At 34.3% G+C, this 23644-nt stretch overlaps 1 protein-coding gene across 6 annotated transcripts in view; it reads right to left on the bottom strand.

Annotated features, from left to right (window-relative positions):
- ZFR2 (zinc finger RNA binding protein 2) overlaps positions 1 to 23644 on the bottom strand; it is a 115660-nt gene that overhangs the window by 48317 nt on the left and 43699 nt on the right. For 2 of the 6 annotated variants that reach the window (XM_051971947.1, XM_051971946.1), the window contains exons 3-11: positions 23315 to 23429; positions 20185 to 20400; positions 19735 to 20084; positions 16811 to 16993; positions 15320 to 15551; positions 13629 to 13789; positions 10905 to 11024; positions 7103 to 7222; positions 1507 to 1652 (exon numbers count right to left, since the gene is read on the bottom strand). In XM_051971947.1, the coding sequence (XP_051827907.1) occupies positions 1507 to 1652; positions 7103 to 7222; positions 10905 to 11024; positions 13629 to 13789; positions 15320 to 15551; positions 16811 to 16993; positions 19735 to 20084; positions 20185 to 20400; positions 23315 to 23429 (1643 nt within the window). The remainder of the gene's footprint in view (positions 1 to 1506; positions 1653 to 7102; positions 7223 to 10904; positions 11025 to 13628; positions 13790 to 15319; positions 15552 to 16810; positions 16994 to 19734; positions 20085 to 20184; positions 20401 to 23314; positions 23430 to 23644) is intronic. The other 4 variants (XM_051971949.1, XM_051971948.1, XM_051971950.1 and 1 more) reach the window with 3 other exon arrangements.

Here is a 23644-nt window from a genome sequence, read left to right as displayed (position 1 = left end):
ATTATCTTTCCTTCCTTGAGTTTTCCTTAGTAACATGGATATAACCTGTGCTTCTATCATATTCTATTCTGCTTTATATTTATTATATAGTTACAACTTATTTTTGTTGGCTTTACAGCATTCCTCATGCAATATTGTAAGCTCTGCTTGGACATGCACATACAAACTGATTGGGAATGATTAAATGGGTGTGTGTGAATGTGGGGAATATTAATGCATCATAAGAAATGATGAAAAATGAAGTAAGCAGAACCAGAAAAACAAGATACATGACTATAATAATGTAAATTATTACAATGTAAATGTATTTTAACAATTACAACAAATGTATTGCAACAAATTAAAAGGATGACAACAACAAAATTGAAATCAAATGCTGCATAATAACCAAGTTTGGCCGCAAAGAAGTAATTTGTTTTCTGTTTGGACAGACTGTATTTTAATTAGATTTGTCCACGTCCCTAGTTTCTACTATGGTGCCTGTGATAGACAGCTAATAAACTGATGTTGAATCAAAGATTGAATGCATTCTATGATGAAGAAAAAGCAATGGTTTAGAAAACAGGAGACTTGGCTTTGAAACCAACTATGCCATTTACCATTTTGGGAACTTGGGCAAAAATTACTTTTTTGATCCTTAGTTTCCTCATCTACAAAATGGAAATAAATATACTACAAGGTTTCTCTGAGGCTCATTTAAGATAATTAATGGATGAAAAGTGCTTTGTAACTGTAAAGTGATATGGCAATGTAAATAGCAACCGTTGTTATTATTAGAGCATAGATCATAGATCATGGAACCAGAAGACACATTAAAGCTCTTTCAAATCTAGATTTCTCCTTTTACAGATGAAGAAATCATATAATTTATTAACTTGTCCATAGCCAAATAGCCAATAAGTAGAGACAAGATTCAAATCCATGGCTCCTGAAGCCATCTCAGTATTATTTCTATTATTCTATGTTACCTATCATTATTGTTATTTGATTGATTCAAAAGTTCACCAGGAATTAACAAAAGCATCAGGTAAGTGGAAAGAGTGCTGAACGTGGGACTCACAGGCCAGCTCTGTTACTACCTGTATAACCTTCAACAAGGAGACTTTTTCCTCATCTATAAAATGAAGAGGTTGGATTAGATGGATTCTGAATTTCCTTTTACCTCTAGATCTTTTGAAAGAAATGAGATCAATATTCCTAGAACTTAAATGAAATTCTTTTATAATTGAATCAACAGTGATTTCGCTATACTAACTACACAACATTATTTAAAATTTAGAAAATCTTCAACCATTCAAAATATTTGTCAAATAAGCAATCCAAACATAAAGAAGAAATTTTTCTTTTATAACTGCTCTCTAAATAAAGACACTGAGAATGATTAACATTCTTCTTTCAGAGGGAAAAAAACAGTTAAAAGGTCATTTAATTATAACATAAATAGGTAAGTTTGAAAAAACAAATCCCTAAAAACTCCATACTTTTGAAAATTTCTTCCCATTTTACCTCATTTCTTTATGACGACGCTGTTGTTCCTCTTGCCATCGCTTCAACATGTCTTTCTGTTTCTGTTTCTTTATTTTCTCTTCATGGTGTTTTCGAGCTCTGTTGCTGGGCTTAATCTCAACTGGGAGATCAGGATTCACTTTCTTCTGCAAAAGGATAAAAATAGTTTTAAAAATTCACATGGAAAAAATTCATAGCATAATCTACTTGTTTTCTTGATGAGGAAACTAAGATCTAATTCTGAAGAGAAAAAGAGAAAGGATTCAAACAGTATGAAAAAAAGATACTGTCTAAAGATACCAATATACATGCTTTGAGAATTCACCAACCAACTTGATTTTTAAAGAAATGAAAAGATGCAAGAAAGCCTAGCCAACAGAACAAATGAATTTAAAAGCATGACACAGTCCTCTAAAAACTGTATCAAGAATATTATAACTCAGAAAGAGGTTCAGAAGGAAAGCAAAGCAGAATAAAAAGGTTTTGTTTTTGTTTTTGTTTTTGTTTTGAAGGCATAATGGAGAAAAGAGGAGATGAAAGGAAGTAAGCAGACAGGGTGGATGAGATGATGAACCACATAAACAAAAATAAATTCTAATTTTGCTCCTGTTTTCTATATCAAGGAACATGATCTTTTGTCTAGAAAAAGTAGGTTAAAATGGCTAACAGTGTGTGAAAATAGGGAGGTGACAAAATTATTGTACTCTGCTCTTATTAGATGATAAGTGGATTATTTAAAAGCTAAACTTTGGCTTTCAGAGTTCACTATTTAGTCTTCTTGGATTCCAACCTACCAAGCTTACTACATATTACTCTCCACACACTCTACAATTCAGAAAAACTGTTCTGTTTCATATAACATTCTATATCCCCATACCTGGTATGCATATCTTCTTCACCTCTTGCTACCTTAAGTATCTCACCATTCCTGCTATCAAAGTACTTTCCCTTAAGCATAGAGCTGACTGCATGACTTTAACGGCTTCCTATTGCTTCTAGGATAAAATATAAACTACTCAGTTTTTAAACCTATATAACCTGACCCTATCTATCTTTTCAGCTTTACTAGATATTACTTCTCCCCCCACCCCCAAACTCCTCCGTTCATACTCAGCATAAAATCAAACTGTCTCTATTTCTTTACATGTGTTAGTCTATTTTCCATCTCCATGCCTTTATGCTGGCCATCCCTCATGTCTGAAAGTCACTCCCTCCTTATCTCTGCTTAAAAATTCCTCTCTTCCTTTAAGATATAGCTTCAAGCATCATCTTCAGCATGAAGTCTTTCCTGGTGCTCCAACTGTTAGTGATCTCCTTCCCAAACAACTTTCACTATATTTAACTAGTGTGTGTGTGTGTGTGTGTGTGTGTGTGTGTGTGTGTGTGTGTGTGTACATGCCTGAATGTGCATTTATTATATATTTTTATTTATGTTTGTTTATATTTATATTTATGTTATACATATATTTTATATGTACTTTTTCCTCTCATTAGAATGCTGAGATGTTGGTTTAACCTAATTTCTACCAGGTTGCCTTTCAGTTTTTCCAGTAGTTTTTAATTAAGTAATGAGTCATTATCTCAGTATTTGGAATCTTTGGGTTTACTGAACACTGTATTACTAGATTTATTTGCTTTTGAATCCTAGGTATATAATCTGTTCCATTGATCAACTTTTCTATTTTTTTTTCCTAAAACAGCGCCAAATAGTTTCAATGTCTTAAAATAGTATTTGAGAGTGGACGTTTCTAAGCACTCTTCCTTTTTTCATTGTTTCCCATGAGATTCTTGACATAGTGATGAGTCCTCTATGAGGAACACTATTCTTTTCCTAATGTGTAAAAATAACCTTTTGATAGTTTTATTGGAATGTCACTGATTCAGGGAAAATAGCTTAAATAATGTAATTTTTTTTATACATTGTCATGACCCAAACAAGAGCAATACATTTCTCTAATTTTTTAAGTTTTTCTTTATCTCTATAAAGAATGCTTAGTAACAGAATTCATATAAATTTTGTGTGTCGTATAAATTTTTAATGATATTTTCTGTTTTTTAAATCCTATAGTTATTTCAAGTATCCTTTCCTCTTTGCTTCTCTGAATGGCATTATATATGATAAATAGTATTTCTTTTTAGAAAAGAAAAAAAAAATTGGGGCAGCTAGGTGGTGCAGTAGATAGAGCACCAGTCCTGAAGTCAGGAAGACCTGAGTTCAAATCTCTCCTTAGACATTTAATACTTCTAGCTGTGTGACCTTGGGCAAGTCACTTAACGCCAATTGCCCAAGTATCTATTCAAAATAAAAAAGAAAAGAAAAGAAAAAAATCAGGGTAACTGATTAATACACTGGAAAATTCCAAAAATAAGTGCAATGTATATTATCTATGGTCTCCCACCTCCAAACAAGGCTTTTTGGGGGATGTATTCTCATCTCTCTTCACTGAATTCTGCATGATCTTTATAATTTTGTTACATTTACTTTTGATTTTTTTGAGGTATAGTTTTTTTCCATTTATATTATTGGGTTACTGGATATATTATTTTCTTAGCTCTACTTGGTTCATTCAATATAAGTTCATATAGATCTTTCTTTGCTTCTCTGTATTCATCATACACATCATTTTATAGTACAATAATATTTCATTAAATTTGTGTAACACAATTTGTTTAGCCAATCCCCAGTGATATGCATCTACTTTGTGTCTAATTCTCTATTCCAAAAAGTGTTGCTATGAATATTTTGATATATATTGGGACTTTCTTTTTATCAATGTCTTCTTTTGGGTATAAGTCCAGTAATGGAATTTCTGATTCAAATGGTATAGATTAGCATTTATTTACATAATTCTTAACTGCTTTCCAAAATTATTGTAACATTTCACAGCTCCACCAACAATGTGTAACTGTGCCTATTCTTCTACAACTCCTTCAATTAATCATACACACACACAAACACACACACACACACACACTCACAGAGTTTCATATGTTGGATACCAAACTCTTATCAGAAAAACATGATAAAAATATTTTTTCCATTCAACTATTTTCTTTCTTCTAGATACACTAATGTTGTCTTGCAGAAGTTTTTCAGTTTCAAGTGATCAAAGGCATCTGTTTTATCATTTATAACTTGCCTCTATCTCTTATTTGAATAGGAATACATCTCTTATCTATAGTTGTGACAGATATATGATCTATTTCTCTCCTAATTTTTTATATAGTATAATATTTCATTTTAAAGTCATTTATCTTTTTTGGATATACTGCAGAATATGATATAAAGTGCTAGGCTGAGTCTAATTTCTACCAGACTGTTTTCCAGTGTTACCAGCAATTTTTATCAAATAGGGGAGGTTTTCCTTAGGTAATATATATTTTCTACTTAATCAAACACTAGATTATTAAGTGTTATTGTTTTTGTCTAATCTGTTCCATTGACCAAATCAGATGACCTGATAAACTCAGATTTATAATGTAATTTGAGATATGAAACTATTTATTTCCCCAAGACTTATTTTTCATTATTTCCCTTGATATGTTAAATTGCCAAGAGGATATTTTATAGAACTTGTTAAATAACAACAAAACTCATTTGTAAAAACAAAATATCTAATTACTATAACATTAAAATTATAAATTAATTTTGATATATTGTTATTTTTATTATATTTGCATGGCCTCAACATGAGCAGTGAATATTCCTCCAGTTCTTTAAATTGTTCTTTATTTCTTTAAGGAATGTTTTGTAATTAAATCTATACAAGTCTTTTTTTGTGAAATTTGGGAAATTGATCTCCAGATATTTTGTATTTTATGTAGTTATTTGGATTGAAATTTATCTAATTATTACTTCTTGTACATTCTTAATTTGCAGAAATGCTAGCTGAAACTTTGTTGAATTTTTGTCAGTGTAGATGCTAATTATATTATCAGCAGAGATCATTTTATCACTTCTTTATGTATCTTTATTCCTTTAATTTATTTCTCTTGTTTTATAGATATTGCTAGTATTTCCAGAGCTATATCAAATAATTCTGGGGAAAGTGAGCATCCTTGTTTTGTGCTCAGGATTATTGAAAAAGATCCTACTATATCCCAGTTACAAATGATACTTGGTTTTTTGTCTTAAAGAGATGTTTTTTAATGTCAAAAAAGATCCCTCTATATTATACTTTGTGAATATCTTTGATTGGCATGTTTTATGATCTATTCATATTTATTAATAATATTTATATTATTACATAAATCATATATGAAATATAGCATATATTTACATATAAAAATTATACATAATATATAAATAAATATTAGTGTTATTTACTTATATTTATTCAGAAGATTTTAAGCAATTATTTTTGGGATTTATTATCATAAATTTTATTGTTTATTACCATTTATTTGATAATAAACAATAAAATTTGTGATAATAAATCTTAAAACAAGCACAAAAGATTTCCTGTGGAAGGAAAGTGTTAAGACTATATTTGCTTTATCAAAAGTCTGCTTATAACTAAAAATATTTTACTTTTAAAATTTGTTCATTAGGAATACTGTTCCTTATTTTTTTTTCTTTGTTTTCCTCTTTTCCTAATTCAGGTATCAAGATCAAGTTTGTATCATAGAAGAAATTTAGTAGGATTTCTTCTTCTCTGCAATGAATAGAATAAGACCCCTGGGGTTGGGAGGTCTTGAGTATAAATTCAGCATCAGACACTTATTGTGTGATCTTGGGCAAATCATTTAACATCTGTTTGTTTCAGTTTTCCTCATCTGTAAAATGGAGGTAAAAATATTAGGGTTGGTGGAGAGAGGGCAGTGACAAAGCAGTGAAGTCCAGAATTTCTTGAGGATAATTATTGGGTTAATAAATAAAACTAGAAACTAGAGTTTGGGGAGAGAAACCTATATCATTGCTAAACTGACTCTTAAATTGCTACATATTTGCTAAAATATAAGAGATGGATTGTACTTATCCCCATAGCTTGCTTTTAAACTCTTAGTCCTCATCTTTCATTTCCAGTCTCTCTTGAAGTCGGGAATACCTGGGTTCAAGACTTACCTCTGACATACAGACACTTAACCTCTCTTAGTGACCCAGGTAACCACCTAAGACTATATGTTGCAAAGCACATGCCAATGTACACTGCTGAAGGTTATTTCTTCCTGGGAAGTTTCCTATATAAATGAAATTACAGATCTGGTCACCCTTCTGTCCCCCACCTCTGAAAAAAAGATAAATCATGGTAACATTCAAGGATGCCTTTACTGCTCATTTTTATAAAGGTACAATCACAAGGAAGTCTCTCTCATAGTTATTGCTGGAAAAATTCTTGCCAGAGTCCTCCTCAATAGGCTGATCCTTCACCTGGAAGATAGTCATCTATCTGAGAGCCAGGGCTGAAGAATGGACGATATGGTGTTTGCTGCCCAACAATTCCAGGAGAAATGCCAGGAGCAAATCAAAGTAGAGGTTTGTAGACAATGTTTGTCAATCTGAACAAGGCCTTACAGTCATGAAGGCTTGTGGGAAATCATGGCAAAATCTGATTGTATGAAGTAATTCATCAGTATTGTACATCAGCATACTTACCTGGGCTCTAGATAATGGACAATGCTCTTGAGCTTTCCTAGTCACCAATGGAGTGAAACAAGGCTTTGTGCTTGCTCCCATACTTCTTAGCATGATGTTTTCAGCCATGTTGTCAGACGCCTTCAATGAGGATGAACACAGCATCAAGGTCAGCTACCATACTGATAGGAAATTCCACTTGAAAAGGCTACAAGCCAAGACTAAAAGTGGAGGGATATTGGTACATGTTTGTTTGCAGATGATTGTGCACTCAATGGAGTCTCTGAAGCTGAGATGTAACAAAGTATGGATTGATTTTCTGCTGCTTGTGCTAATTCTGTCCTAACAACCAACACCAAGATAACACAGGATGCTCTAGCAGTCAGCACCACACCATCCATATGTGAAATCACTGCTTAGAGCAAATGGAGAAATTTTGAATGCTGTGGATAAGTTCACTTACCTTGGCAGTATACTTTTCAGGGATGTACACACTGATAATGAGGTTGACACAGGCATTGCCAGAGCTGGATCAGGGTTTGGGAGGTTCCGAAGGAAAGTGTCAGAGAAGAAAGTATGGCTACCATACTGAAGGTTTTCAGAGCCATTGTGCTGACTCTATTGTTGTATGCCTATGAAACCTAAATAGTCTACCAGTGCCAGGCCAGGAAGCTGAATCACTTCCACTTGAATTATCTTACAAAAATTCTAATGATCACTCAACTCAGTAGGATAAGATACCAGATGCTGAGGCCCTTTCTTGAACTAAACTGCCAACCAGTCCCATTCTGCTGCAGAAAATGCAACTCTGTTGGGCTGGTCACATTGTTCAAATGCCAAACTTTATTCTTGCCAAAAAGAGTGTTTTATGGAGAACTCACACAGGACCAACATTCACAATGTAGTCAGAAAAAGTGATCCAAGGATACTCTTGAGATCTCTCTTAAGAACTTTAGAACTCATTATATGACATTGGAGACACTGGAACAGGACCCACTCAGCATGGTGTGTCCTCATCAGAAAAGGTGGTGTGCTCTATGAGCAAACCAGCGTTGAATTAGCTCAGAAGAAATGCTAGATGCACAAAGTTAGAGAAGCTGCCCCCATGTTCATAGGGATTATTTGTGTCTGATCTGTGGCAGCGCATTCCAAGCTCATATTAATCTGAGCAGCCACAGTCGGACATACTGTAACTTGACTCTAACATAGTGATGTCATTTTGGTTTTTATCAAGAACAAAGGACAACAACCAAACAATCATCACTTTTAATTTGACTTAAAAGCTCTTGATTTAGGCTATGACATTCCTGAGAATTTTCATTTTAAGGTTTCTTTCATGAAGTGATTAGTAGATTCTATTTCTATTTTTACTTTGTCCTCTTTTTTAAAATATGTCTGGTAATTTTTCTTTCATGATTTTTTGAACTATGATATCCAGGTTCTTTTTCTAGTCAGGGCTTTCAGGAAGTCCAATTATTTTTTTTTCTCTTTTCTTTTCTTTTTTGTCCAATGATTCTTAAGCTAACTCTCCTTAATTTATTTTCCAGGTTAGTTGTTTTTGAAATAAAGTACCTTACATTTCCTCCAATTTTTCATCTTCTGACTCTCTTTTAATATTTCTTGTTTTCTCATGGAATGTTTAGCTTCTGTTTTGTCCATTCTAATTTCCAGTGAGTTCATTACTTGAGAAACGAACCTTTTGTACTAACCCATTAATTCTATTTCAAAGTCTCTCCTAAATAGCTTTCTTTTTTCCCCACTTCGTTCCTTTATTGTTTTCATTTCATTTATATGAAATTTTAAATTATTTTTAAAGTTCTTGCGTAATTTCTTCTAGGAATTGTATTTGATTCTGTAGCCAAGCTGTGTTTTTTTTGTTTGTTTGTTTGTTTGTTTGTTTGTTTTTTTAAAGAGGCTCTTCATGGAAGAAAGAAACTATTCTTTTCTTCTGGATTTATAACTGACATAACAGTACATTTTTTTTGGTAATTTTGGTAGAAAGACTTCAACTATAATTCCAAATATACACATATACACAACAGGAGTAGTGTATATTTGGAATTATATTTGAAGTCCTTCTCCATGGTCAAACTTGGAAGAACTTAGTTTCCATTAGCATAGCTTTTAAGAACCCAGGATCACCTCCACACTATAGGAAGGCATCAAAGAACTTCTAACAGAGAAAAGGAGAGCACTGAACCTGTAATTTCCCTGGTATAAGGAACTCTCTAGGGAGGATACTCCTGGAAATGCACATCAGCATCTTCTTTATAGCTTATAGTCTCGAAGAATTACCTACAACCCTAAGAAGGTAAGTGGTTGATAAAGGTTCACATAGCCAGTATGTGAGTCAGAGACAGGATTTAAACACGGACCATTTTGGCTCTGAAGTACTTAGGCAGTTAGGTTGGAACAGTGGATGGAATACTGGGCCTGAAGACAGAAGAATCTGTGTTCAAATGTTACTGTGTTACCATGGGTAATCACTTAACTTCTCACAGCCTCAATTTCCTCATCTACAGGGACGATAATAACATCCACCTCCCAGGGTTGTTATGAATATCAAATGAGACAACACTTGTACATCACTTTGTAAACCTTAAAATGCCATATAAATGCTAGTTATTATTATAATTATCACCAATTACAAAAGTAATAATAATTATATACCCTCCACTAGTGTATTCATAAACATCCACACCATCTTGCCAATAATAATTACTTAGATTTACATAACATTTACATTGCATGATTTTCCTCATAACTCTGTAAAATAGATAGTCTAAGCCCTATTATCCTCATTTTATAGATGAACAGGTTTGTTTTTGTTTTTGTTTTTGTTTTTGCTTAGCTGATTTGCTAATCACATAGATAAGATTTATCTGAGGGGGAATGTTCTGTCTCCAGTTCTAATGGTTTTCCTACCATGTCACCCTCCCCTTCTTTACCTTGTGACATGAACAGAATGGGAAAAGGACTTTTTAAGGACAACATTTTTTAGTAAGCCATTCAAATTATAAAAAGCTTTAGCATTAAAATATTTATAGTAGCTCTTTTTGTAATGGCAAGGAACTGGAAATTGAGAGGATGCTCATCAGTTGGGGAATAGCTGAATAAAATAAGTTATGGTATATGAAGGTAATGGAATATTATTGTTCTATAAGAAATGATTATCAGAGAAGGTTAGAAAGATCTACATGAACTGATACTGAGTGAAATGAGTAGAACCAAGAGAACACTGTAATCACTAGAAGAACCAGTAACAACAACATTATGTGATGATCAACTCTAATGGATTTGACTTTTCTATAGTGATTCAAAGCAATTCCAATAGACTGGGGTTGGAAATACCAGTCTCATCCAGAAAGAGAACTATGGAGACTGAAAATATATTGAAGCATACTATTTTTCATTTATTTGTTTGTTTGTTTGTTTGTGTCTCATGTTTTTTTTTTTCCTTTTTGATGTGATTTTTCTTGTAAAACATAACAAATATAGAACTATATTTTAAAAGATTGCACATATTTAAGCTATATCAGATTGCTTGCTGTCTTGGGCAGGGAAAAGACAAAGAAGGAAAGGAGAAAAAATTAGAATCCAAAGTTTTACAAAAATGAATGTTGAAAACTATCTTTACATGTATTTGGAAAAATAAAATACTATTTTAAAAAGAATTAAAAAAAAAAAACAAAAAAAGCTTTAGCACTAATAGACTAAATAAACCCAGGCATTTTCACTCTCTCAATTTACTGAAATGGTCACCTCCATCTAACAACATTCATTCTGAGGGAGTACAACTGTTAAAGAATAGCTAATATCGCACCTTGTATTGTAGTCGGTGCCGACGTCCCTTCAGGTGCATATCCTTGGCATTAGGATCATTGAAACTGCATTCACACAGCTTACAGTGAAAGCGAATCATTTTTCCTTCATCATTGTGCACCTGAGACATCAAAGTTTAATAATCACATGCAGCTTGAAAAATAATAAGAATTCCTAAACTGCTTAAATTTCAGATACTGTGCCTTTTTTTAACCAAAAAAAAAAAAAAAAAAAAAAAAAGCTATTACATTTACTATATCATTTCTAGGCGCCTCATTCACTGTTTGTTTTTTAATGGCATCACAATACTCCTGGAAAGTCCAAAATGGTGGTTATTTCATGTGTGACCAAGATTAGTAGCAAAGAAACTTGGTACTTTGTTTTACAATTCTCAAGAGCATTTGTCTAGTGTTTTATGTTGTAATAATGATCTCTTTTGCATCTGATTCCTCTACCTGACCATAAACTTCATGACAAAAATGGCCACGTTTCTTCTAAACTTTCTCTCTTCCTACTGACTAGCATGATGTTTTACTACATGTAATCACATAAAGAAAAAATAGAAATCTAACTGCCAACCAAGTATTGACTTAACTCTGCTCCTATTTGTTAAACCAGCTTTTTGTTTTTGACAGCATTAGAGAGTACTCTGAAGAACTCCCTGTACTAATGCATAATGGCTTCTGCTTGGCAAAGTATTGTCTTGGAGAGTTGCGTTGGGGCAATGAGAAGTTAAATGACTAGTCCAAGGTCATAATGTCAGTATGTGACAGAGGAAACTTGACTCTTGCTCCTCTTGACTCTAAGGTCCTTTTGACTCTAAGGTCACCATAGAATGCTGTTCATCTACCTATTCAATAGACATTCTAAAAATAACTATAGATTAAATATTGAATAAAAGTTGGGGGTTTCCTTCTCATTTAGTATCTGATCTAGAACTTTTAACAGTTTTCAGCAGTATAACTATCACTAAAAGGACTTCTCACATTCTGTTCATATGGAATATAGACAAAGTAAAGAGAGGCAATGTGACATGATGGCAAAACCTCTTAATTTGGAATCTGAAGAGTCACAGTCTACTGATGGGCCTTACTCTGGACTCGTGCTGATCTCATTTTCATTCCCCACCAAAATTGAACATATCATCTCACTTTTTATTCTGGGTCTAACAATAATATGTAATATAAATTTTAGTCCTTCACTCTACTGTGTCATGATGTTCTTTCATTTTTCAAGTGTGGAAACGATATATTATTGTTAGGATTTCAGATTTCTCAAGGAAAGGGACTATCTTAGAGCTTCTTAATTTTGCAGAACATAGTAGGTACTAAGGTAACAAAACCACAGAGATATATATTATATATATATATATATGTGTATATATATATATATATATATATATATATATAGAGAGAGAGAGAGAGAGAGAGAGAGAGAGAGAGAGAGAGAGAGAGAGAGATGGGTTCAATAAAAAATACCAAAATTAAAACAAGTAGAATTTTTAAAATCCAAAGATCTTTACAATTATGGGAAACTTTTAAAACAATATTTCTCTAGTTCATAAATATACTTAGTACTTAGTATAGTGATATAATGGTTCTCTAGTTCACACATACATAGTATGCTGTAATGAGTAATTGTACTAAGGTATATAAGGGCTGAGAAGGACTGGAAATGAAACATTCCGTCTTTGACCAGCCTCGTGGTGGCTGTCCTGCCTTCTGCACTCCTGCACTAAAATCAAGGCTGTTCCCAAAGATCTCCAGAAAGCTAGCACAGACATTACATACTTTCCTTCCAGGGTTGTTATGAGGATTAAGTGAGATTATACTTGAAAAACACTTTTTAAACCTTAAATATATAAATGCTAATTAGCATATAAACACTAATTATTATTATTATAATTAGACAAGAAGATCTGTCCAATTTTATAATTATACATATTATCAATGGAAAACTTTACTTGGCATGTTCAAGGTCTTAATAGTTTCATACAGAGGTTCAGAAATTACATGTTTTACATAAAGATAATACTGAACTATAATGTAGTAAAGCAGAAATTAACCCTACACTAGGAATCAAGAGATCTGTGTTCCAGTATTGGCTCTGCCACTAACTAATCATGTAACACTAAGCCAAAAAAGTTAGAAGAAATCAGAAAACTTGATTGAAAATCTTAGCTTTCTATGTAATCATGAACTTCAGCTCTCTAGACATGAGTTATTTATGTATAAAATGAAGGGATTAGAGCAGATGGCCTCTAGGATCCCTTTTACCTCATGATGCTAAGATTTTAGAATCCCAGTTTAGCTATCTGTAAAAGGAGAGGGAAAGATTCGATTATCTAAGATATCCCTTCTAGCTCTAATATCCTATGAATGCTCTCTCCATCATTTTATCCTGCAAATAGAGGGGAAAGAAGTAAAGTTACCCAGCAGAAAAACACTCAGTGATCTTCCCTGCTCATCTCATGGTCTCCCTGCTGTCAATTTCCAATATTCCAGCTCCATTTTCTAAGATTTTAGAATTTTCTTCTAAGGGATATTCTGTTTTTTTAAATAAAGACGTGTTAGTAAAATTAATGACAGGTTAATTTTAAAACTTCTCATGAAAAGTCTTCCTAGTTTAAAAAATCTATTTTTATTTCTTGGTTATGATCATTCAAAGTCTCAAGGTATATGGTAGATATTGTATTGCTTCAAATAATAACACTGTTCAATATTACCTCTTCCACATAGTCATGTCCTACTGGCTGCACATCAAACAAGCCTACAGAAGCATCCCCAGAATTATCACGTGTGGATCGTTCACTAGGTAGCTCTGATTTTGACTGGACCACTATTCCCTCTTCAAGTCTGTTGCCAGCTGCTTGTGGCTTGTTAGTTCCTGAATGAGAAAAATTGAATTACTTATAATCTCCTCCAGGTCTAAAACTAAAGGTCATTTTTATCCCATCATCAGGGACTATGTTACAAATCCATCATAGCATTAATTCTCCTTATAACATCAAACAACAACTCCCAGATGGGCAATCCTACAACTTTTCTAGCTTTCTAAGCTAAGATTCTGAATATGCCCAAGGAAATGCCAAGCCCATAGTTATTTTAAGCAATCAATTCTCACAAAAGAGGTATAAGTTATCATGAATCAGTAACAATGCAAAATTAAAAGTTATCAATTACTGACCAGTGAAGTTCTTTAATAATTACTGTTATTACCCAATAACTGAAGAATATGGGATTTTGCTTTAGTAGATACACATATAAAGAGTATAATATTATTAAAATCACTTAAAACTTTTATAGTTATCCCTTCCATATCACAACTTTCCCCATCACAATTTCAATATATCACAAGTCAGCTTAAGAAATTAACTGGGATTTAGGGGGAGTTTTATGGAAACCACAAATGACACATCTGCCAGAAGATGACACAGAAAAAGTTTATGAAGTCAGAAATGCATAAAGTATATGTATAGTATTGTCTAATATCAATATATTTATTTTTAATACCATAATAATCCAACTTCTTCTGTGGTACAAAAGGAGGGCCAAAAATTTTTACAGAGATTTTCCAGATCTCAGACGTGTTACAACCCTAGCCCCTGCAATGTGGAAGCATGTACTACATTCTTGTTCAATAAATATCTGTTGATACATATAATAGAGGAAAAAGATTTTTTGGCAAATTTCTTTCTTCTGGATTATAATTACTCTTTCTATATGTTTCCTAGGCCTAAGAGAAAGGGCATATAGATGACATGGGCAAGAAATGTATAACTATAGAAATGCCTTAGCACACCACTTCCCCTACAATATCTCAGAAGCCAAAATGGGTCTTCTAAAACAGTATCAGAAGGAAGTTTTTCTCATTAATAGGGCTGCTAGACACACAGCTGGAATGGTAACCATTTTTCTAGGACCCACGAGATAGAGGCACTGCATCCTTCCTAAGATTAAAGGGGAGAAATGAATCCATTGTCTAATTCTTCCAAGAACTCCTTGAAGCAGACTACTAGAATCACTTAGTTCCCGATTGGGGAAATACCAATCTTCTTTAAGTTAAGTCAGCAGCAAAGGAGGAAAAATAACTCAGTTCCTCAGATTCTTATTTCTAACTCTTCTCAGGAAATTGTATTTTTTATTTCTTAGAATGTTTATAAACAAAAATATCAACTAAAATTAACTTCTCATTAAGTCAGTGAAATCATGAAAATAAAAGGTAGCTGAATTGAATTAAAAATTAAAGACTGTTTCTGAAATTTATATAATACTCCTGAGTCTAAAAGCATAGGAGACCTGTAAGCATCCCTTCAATAGGCATTTCAAAAAAAAGAAGTAGGCAATAATGAAGAAAAACGAAGCATTGCTTCAGTAACAATTAACTGACTTTAAAATGAAGTTTAAAGAGACATACCCACATATGTTATCTTTGAGGTAAATGGTTTCTTGGTCAGTACCGGCCTTCTTGGGTAGCTTGTGCTGTTGGTGATGGCTACATTTGCTGCTTTAGCTGGTGTGACAGAAGTTGTGGCAGTAGGAGTGACATGGGGAGCCAGCTTATTCACTATGTTGGTAGGAACAGAGTTCACTAATACTGGCTCTACTGAAGGGATGGGTTTTCCCAACTTTGTATGTAATTTAATAACCTGAAATACACCATATAACAACTGTCAAGGAGAACATGTTCAAGACCACTAGGCACAGCTACTCCTAGTAATTTCCTATGAAGGAAACTATTTCTAAAAGAATGCACTTAAGAAGCAATTCAAGCTATAGATTTAGTTATTTTCCTGCTAAACTGTAAGCCTCATGAGTGAAGGGTCCATGACCAATAATTTTAATTGATATTTACAGTGTCTTAATTTTGAAAAGTATTTTTTATATATTATCTTGTTTAATACCATAAAGTGCTTTTCACTTAATAGGCACTCACTTAACTGAAGTTGAATGAATGGCAGGATTAATGTTACCATAATTTACCTTTTTTTTGGGGGGGGGACAGATCTATAATTTCATTTATATAGGGAACTTCAGGGAGGCAATGCCCATTAGCAGTGCAGACTGGCACATACTCTGCAACATACAGTTTTAGAGAGTTGCCTGAGACACTGAGAGGTTAAATGATTTGCCCAGAGTCACACATCCAGTATATGTCAGAGGCAGGTCTTGAACCCAGATCTTCCTGACTTCAAGGGAGACTGGAAAATGAAAGATGAGGACCAACAGTTTAAAAGCAAACTATGGGGCTAAGAAAAGATACAACAGTATGTTATATATTAGCAAAGCCTGTGGCAATTTAAAAGACAGTCATGTTTCCAATTATCCTTTTGGAAGCATAGGGAAAATCTTCCCTGGCCTTGAAAATTAATGAGAATGCTATAATTCACCTCTGTCCCACAGATATAAATTGATAATGCAGAGGTTAAATTTAGTCACTGATATTGTGCTTGACACAGCTAGGATATATATGCAATATTTCCCTACCCACCCACACTTAGGCATATGTCTATATCTCTGTCAGTGTATATTTGGAGGGCATCAAAAATGTACACACACTCTTTTAATATCCTATTCAAAGATAATATATTACAATAAGTCTCAAATTCATGTGCCACATCAATTAATAGGGCATCAAAATGCATACCCAATCTTAACTTTCTATTATATACATAAAATCAGTCTCAAATCTAATGTGCCATTCCAATTAGTTTATTTAGTTTCATTTTCACATCTCCTAATCAGGGGACTAAAAAAAATAAGTAATGAAAGAATCAAAGTGATATGCCGCTTTATAGCTTAAGGCCATTCCTAGAATAGATATTTAAAGGGCAGAGATGTTGGGATAAAATAAACAAAGGGTCAATGGAAGATCAGTGTAAGCAGGAGAAATAGGGCACCATCATACCTTCTGATGTTTGGATCCCCGGATATGTGCTGCATATGCATCTGCTCCTGTACAAGACACATCACAGAGCTCACAATGCAGCTGTGTTTGAGCCCCACGCAGGCCAATGTTTGATTGGTTACCCAACTTCTGAACTGCCTCTTTCTTTTTGTGCTTCTGTCCTTCTAAATGTTCCCGGTAAGTCTGCAATCAAAGAACAAAGTAAAGCTTATCTCAAGGTTTGCACAGAAATGGGCCAAATACTGCCTTTTCAACACAATTCATTGATCATCCATTCATCATTAGCTTAATAACTAACACCTAAGCATTGAGAACTGCCTATTCCATTCATTATCTATGAGTTTCCATGTGTATATATAACCTGATTGACCACAACTGATAGACTCAGTATCACCAGACAAAATAATAAATGAATGGACAAATATATAGATGTAGATGTAGATATAGGTAGATAAAAACCAGTTTCCTTTCATTCTTAAAAATAAAGTCTTACTTTTTAAGAAGGCAACTACTTAAGAAAATTTACTTAGCATTTAAATCACTACTCAAAACTTGTTCACACACACAAAGACAGCCTATATCTCCTGAAATAATATGAAATATGTTTCCCTTTTTTAACAGCTGCTAATGAATGGAAGGACTATTCACTGCCAAGGAAAACTATAATGAATTATTAATTCTCTTGTCTCACTCTATTCCAATCCTTAACATAATCCCTTGTCCTCATCTTATGATTTTCAAACTCATCAACAAAGCCCTATCAGGTCATAATCAACTACTAGAATTTTTTTGTATAGTAGGGTATCACTTAAACTCCAAAAAGTTTTAAAGTCGATCTATTTGTCAATGTCAAACTGTAGCTACACTCTCCCCTCTCTTATATATTTTCTCTGTTTCTCTGGATTCACTAAGCAGGAAACTATCAGAGCCTCAGCTTTCAAACAAGTGATACAGAGAATTACTGACCAAAGATCAAGGAGTAGTCCTAAGCCAAGATTCTTAATGGCATATGTGTACCAAAGATGAATCACTAAAGTAAAACAAGTTACCTGACCAACTAATTGTTAGTTGCTGCAGTCAATCAATAAGCATTTATTACGCACATACTATATGCCAGGCACCTTGTTAATTACTGGGATACAAAAAAGGGCAAACGACAGTACTGTCTATTGGAGGAGATAATAGCAAACAGATATATACAAACAAGCTATATATAGGAAAAATGGGAAATAATTGATAAAAGGCAACACAATTAATAGGGAAAACTTCCCTGCTGAAGGTAGGATATTAATTAGGACTAAAAAGTAGTCAGGGAAAAAAGGAAATCAAAATGAGCTAGAACATTCTAGGCATAGGAAACCACCAGAGAAAATGTCTAGAGTGGACAGGTGTGTTGTCTTATTCAAGAAACAGCAAGAAGGTCAGTATTAGTGGATCAAAAAGTATGCAGCAGCTATAACATGTAAAAAGACTGGAAAGGTGAAGAGGGAAAGCAGTTATGAAAGGCAAGAATAACAAACAAGAGACATTTGATTCTGGAGGTAATAGAGAGCAGCTAGAGATTACTAAGTTGGGAAATGACATAAGTGAATTGCACCTTTAGGTAAATTACTTTACAACTGAATGAAGGATGGCCTAGAGTGGGCAGAGATTTGCAGTGAGCAGTATCATCAAGAGACTATTGAGATAGTCCAGCCATAAGGTGATGAGGGCTTATACTAGGGTTATTGCAATATTAGAGAAGAGAAGGGAGCATATTTAAAAAATGTTTCCAAAGTTAAATTGGCAAGCCTTGACAATAGATTATAGACAGGGGTGAGAAAAGGGAGGAATTGAAGATAACATTTAAATTATGAGCTCTATGTCCTTATCCAAATCCACCAAAAAATTGACCAGATTTAGTCCTTGAAAATAAGCTCTTCTTCAAACGCTTGTTGTCTGAGATGTGTATTATCTTGTATAGCTTTTAGTCTGTTATATGAAGTGAAGGATGTCAAAGGTGAAGATGCTGTTCCATTCCTGATCTATCTGACTATACACATCACTGGATAGAAAGTGATAGATAAGTAATAGATAAGTGCCTAACAATGTAAGAGGCATAAACATTCATTCATTAGCACACTCTGAGGAGCTGAGACCCTTCCTCAGAAGGTTGTAAGATTTCTCTATCACTGAATTTCTTCAAGCATGGTGTAGATGTCACTGCAGGGACTGCTGCTCAAATGTCATGACTATTCAAAGTTGGTAAGATCTGTCAGAGCTTGTATTCTACTGATTTAATCTTTGAGTTTTAATAGATTTGGTCATAATATAATTGCTTCATCATTTCTTTTAGTCTGGATCCACTATGATATAAGAATCAAAGGCTACTGAGCAAAACATTTTGATTCTGTTAAGGAGAATGCTTATATCTATCTTATTCTTTCCTGTATACCCCATAGTACCTCGCATATAATAGAAGTAATCAAGAAGTATTTGTTGAAAGTTTTGAGGGTCATAATATATAAAGATCAGTTTAAAGAATTGGGGATACTTAACTTGGGGACTGAAGTCTAGGAGAGAGTGGATTATAGTTGTCTTCAAATATCTGAAAGATCCTCATGTGGAAATGGAATTAGATTTTTTTTTTTTTTGCTTAGTTCCAAAGAGCAGGAATAGATATCTATTCCTACTACTAAAAGACAGATTTTGGCTTGAAAAAAACTTCCTAAAGCTTAAAAGTAGAATAGGTTGCCTTGATATATAGTCAATATCCTGTTACCCAGAAGTGCTAAAATAGAGAATAGATGACTACTTGTTGGGAATATTATAGTGGAGATTCCTGCTCAGGTAGGGTTTGGATGAGATGATCACTGAAAACCCTTTGAACTCTGGGATTTCACAAAAGAATAAATGAATGTGTAGCAAAGGAAACTTATGCTGACCTGGGGACCAGCACAGCTGATCTTACAGATGTCACAGTAGTACAGCTGAGGTTGTTTGAGAGGGCCTTTGGGTTTTAGCTGCTTGTTGTGAAAAGTTGGTTTCTTGGGGAAGCTACTGACAGAGCTGGTACTTGTGCCACATCCCATGTTGGCCCATGAAGATGATCCTGTGGGCTTTGGCAGGGGAGGAGGCTGCAGAGGCTGTGGTGGAGGTTGTGGATGCTGTTGCTGAGGTGTAATGGGCTGAGGCTGAGGCAGGGCCTGAAGTGGTGGCTGGAGCTGTTGTGGTGTTGGATAGTATGTGTCAGCTCCAGAATATACTGAAGCATCATAACTGGAATAACTGGATCCTAGAAAACAAGAGAAAAAAAGGACAATCTTTATGAAATTCACCTTTTATAAAAACTAAGTCACAGCTCATATCATCTCCATGCATACAATTTTCCTTACCAGTATATGATGCCAAATTGGAACTGTAAGAGGAAGAGGGGGTGTATGAAGGAATAGAGGAACCAGGTACATTTGGCTGAACAGTTGTCACAGCTGGATAGTTATAGCTTGAAGATGTGGTACTCACTGTCTGAACTGGCTTAATTGTGGTCACTTGTCTTTGGGGCTGAGTTTGACTGTAACCACTGCTAGACTGACTGTAGCCTCCTTTAGTACCTAGGAAACAAACACAAGCCTTTGCAATGTTGTCCCCAGTTACTATTAGGCATCTAGTACAATGGATCACTCATAGCCCAAAGGTTCAAGTTAAAAGTCCTTTTATTAAAAAACATTTCAATCTTCCTACTGAAAAGTGCCTTTAGGCAGTTTAAAAGTAGTCCAAAAGATAAAAATGAAAACCACCAAACTTCTAAAAGCTCCTTTTAGATTTCTCTTGGCCAAACGTCCCTGACCCAAATCAATTCACCTGGGGCAAAATCACTTACTCATTTTCCTCACCAATAAAATGAAGGGAATGAAGCAGAATACCTCTAAGGTTCCTTTCCAGTATCAAACCTTATAGTTCTTCCAGTTCTAATATTCTATAATTCTATTATTCTAAGTCACTCTTATGCTATAGAAAGGACCCTAGATTCACAAACACTAAAGCTGTAGACTATAAGTGATGAAAGGTCCTACCAGGCTAGAAAATTTTGAGTAAGGGGCAGGCTACTTGTTTTGAGGGCTGAGTTTGATTATAATTTCTACTTTGCTGATCAAAACTTCCTTTAGTAGCAAGATAAAAAACAAAAGCCTCTGAAATGAAGGATTTGGACTGAATGAAGCTTAATTATTCTTTCCAGCTCTAAGTGTAGTCCTTACCAAGATACATAATCAAAAAATATTCATTAGGCACCTACCATGTGATAGACACTGTGCTAAGAAAAGGGATACCAAAACAGGCTAAAGATAGTTCCTTTTCTCAAGGAACTTACAATCTAATGAGGAAGACAACATATATACAAATATTACAAAGTAAACTATCTACCAGATAAACAGGAAATAATTAAGATTGAGAATTAAGAGGGGTTAGTTGGAGAAGGCTTTCCGTAGAAGAGGAGATTTTAAATGGGATTTATAAGGAAACCAGGGAGGTTAGTAGTCAGAGTGAAAAGGGGAAAGTATTTTAGACATGGGGAATAGACAGAGAAAATGCCCTGAATCGAGAGATGGAGTATCTTGTTCATGGAATCCAGTATCAATAATTGAAGAGAAGTTGTTATGGAGTGAGTTATAAGAAGAGTAGAGTGGTAGCAGGGAATTAGTTTATGAAGGAATGCCAAACAGAGCATTCTAATTCTGGAGGCTACAGTGAGCTGCTGAAGTTTATTCAGAGCAAAGGGAGGAATGATCAGGTCTGAGTTTTTGGAAAATCTCTTTAGTGGATAACTGGGAGCTAAATTGAAATGGAATAATCCAGGCATAAGATGATGAGGACATATTCATGAGAACGAGGTAAAATCAAGAGGCCTTGGCAACAGCTTGGATATGAGGGATAAGAGAGTGATGAGTCCAGAGACTCCTAGGTTTTGAGTCTGAGGGAAGGGGAAGACATCTAGCCATCTACTATTAAAGGGCATGACCTTGATGAGGAAACAACAAAAGAGGCAGAAGAGGAGTGGTCAAATAGGTAGAAGAACCAGGAGAGAGTGATGTCATGAAAACCCAGAAAAGAGAGTGATCATCAGTGTCAGAGACTGCAGAGGGATCAAGAAAAATGAGGACTGAGAAGAGGTCATTGGATTTGACAACAAAGAGATTATTAGTAACTTGAGAGAAGTTTCAGGGAATAATGAGGTCAGAAAAGGCTGTCTACAATAAGCATCTCCAGTTTCTCTCTTTACATTCTCTTCTTAACCCCTGGTTAGACAGCCTTTTCAAGGAATTTATCTACAAATGGAAGAAGAAATATAAGACTACAGTTAGGTGGAATGGAAGGATCAAGTAAGGGTTTTTCAGAATGGGGGGAGAGGGACATGGCATGTTTGTAGGCAGTAGGAAAGGAACTAGTAGACAGGGAGAAATTGAAGATAGTAAGAGAATAGAGATAACAAAGGTGGAAATCTGTTCGAGAGACCAGATGAAATGGGATAACTTAACAAATAAAAGGGTTAGTCTGGGTAAAAAGTAAGGTCACTTCATTGTGTGAGACAAGGGTAAAAGAGAAGATAGCAGAAGGCACTTGAATGACAAGAGACAAGGAAGAGGAGAGGAGGAACTCATGGTGAATGGCCTTCATTTTTTCTATAAAATGAGGCAAGACATTCTGAGAGAGTAAGGGAACGGGGAATTATGGGAAGTTTGAGGAGAAATGAAAATGTTTGGAAGAGTTGCTATGAAGAGAGGAATAGTGAATTAACAAGGAAGGTATAATAGAATTGCCTAGCAGTAGTGACGGTCATTTCAGATTGTAAAACAAATTTCTAGTTGATAGAAGAGTTGCCTGATTTTATCTATCTTCTTTCAGTAGCATATGTGTAGGAGTAAAGGTAGCAAATGATGGGGGTAATCCAAGGCTGAGGCTTAGCTGGGCATTATCAGTGAAATAAGAAGGCTAAGGAATCAAGAGAAGAAGACAATAGAAAGTTAAATTGGTTCATCAAAGGTTCAAGATAGAAGAGAAAATAATGGCTAATACAGAGGAGATGATCTTAGAGAACATTGAGAAATCAAGGGATTGAAGGTTATGGTGTAAATGAGAAGTAGGGTTTGATTAGAGAAGGCAAAGAAAGAAGCAGAAAGCCAGTAGATTATGTGAAACAAAGGGATTTCAGAATTCTCGGGTATGGAGGCAGCACATTTGTGGGTGATGGCAAAATTAAGAGAATTGCATCATTTGATTCTATATTGAGGCAACTTTTTTAATAAGTCCAGTTGTCAGTCTTTTATTTTATCTAATATCCTATGTCTACAAACTTTATTTGAGCTATTAGGAGATAATATACAATACCTAAAATTCATATCATCTTCTGTTTTCATGTATAACTGGAATTTATTTTCAAATAGCAAAAATGAATGCATCCCTCTGTCATTACCCTTTGCACTCAATATGTTTTTATATATGTATTTGCTTGGTACTAGAACCACTCACCTGATTGGTAATAAGAATCTGTGGCAGTGTGCTGAGCCTGGGTAGAAGTAAGCTGATAATACGGTTTATTCTCATAACTGCTAATAGGTGTGGATCGTCCATAACAGTAACTATCCTGTACAAGATATTTAAGAGAACAGATGCAAATGTCAATTGAATATACAGTTCAATAATGATCAATTCAGACTAAAATGAATCCATTTACATATATAAATGTATGTTCATATATAATCAATTTTTTGTATGATAGATTGCCTTTATGTTGAATAATACTTCATATGGCACTTTACATATATGAGCTCATTTAAGCTTCACAACAATACTTTTTGA

This window comes from Antechinus flavipes, chromosome 1 (genome assembly GCF_016432865.1).
Source record: "Antechinus flavipes isolate AdamAnt ecotype Samford, QLD, Australia chromosome 1, AdamAnt_v2, whole genome shotgun sequence".
In the NCBI taxonomy this organism is placed as follows: Eukaryota; Metazoa; Chordata; class Mammalia; order Dasyuromorphia; family Dasyuridae; genus Antechinus; species Antechinus flavipes.
This window is presented reverse-complemented; position numbering and strand designations above follow the sequence as displayed.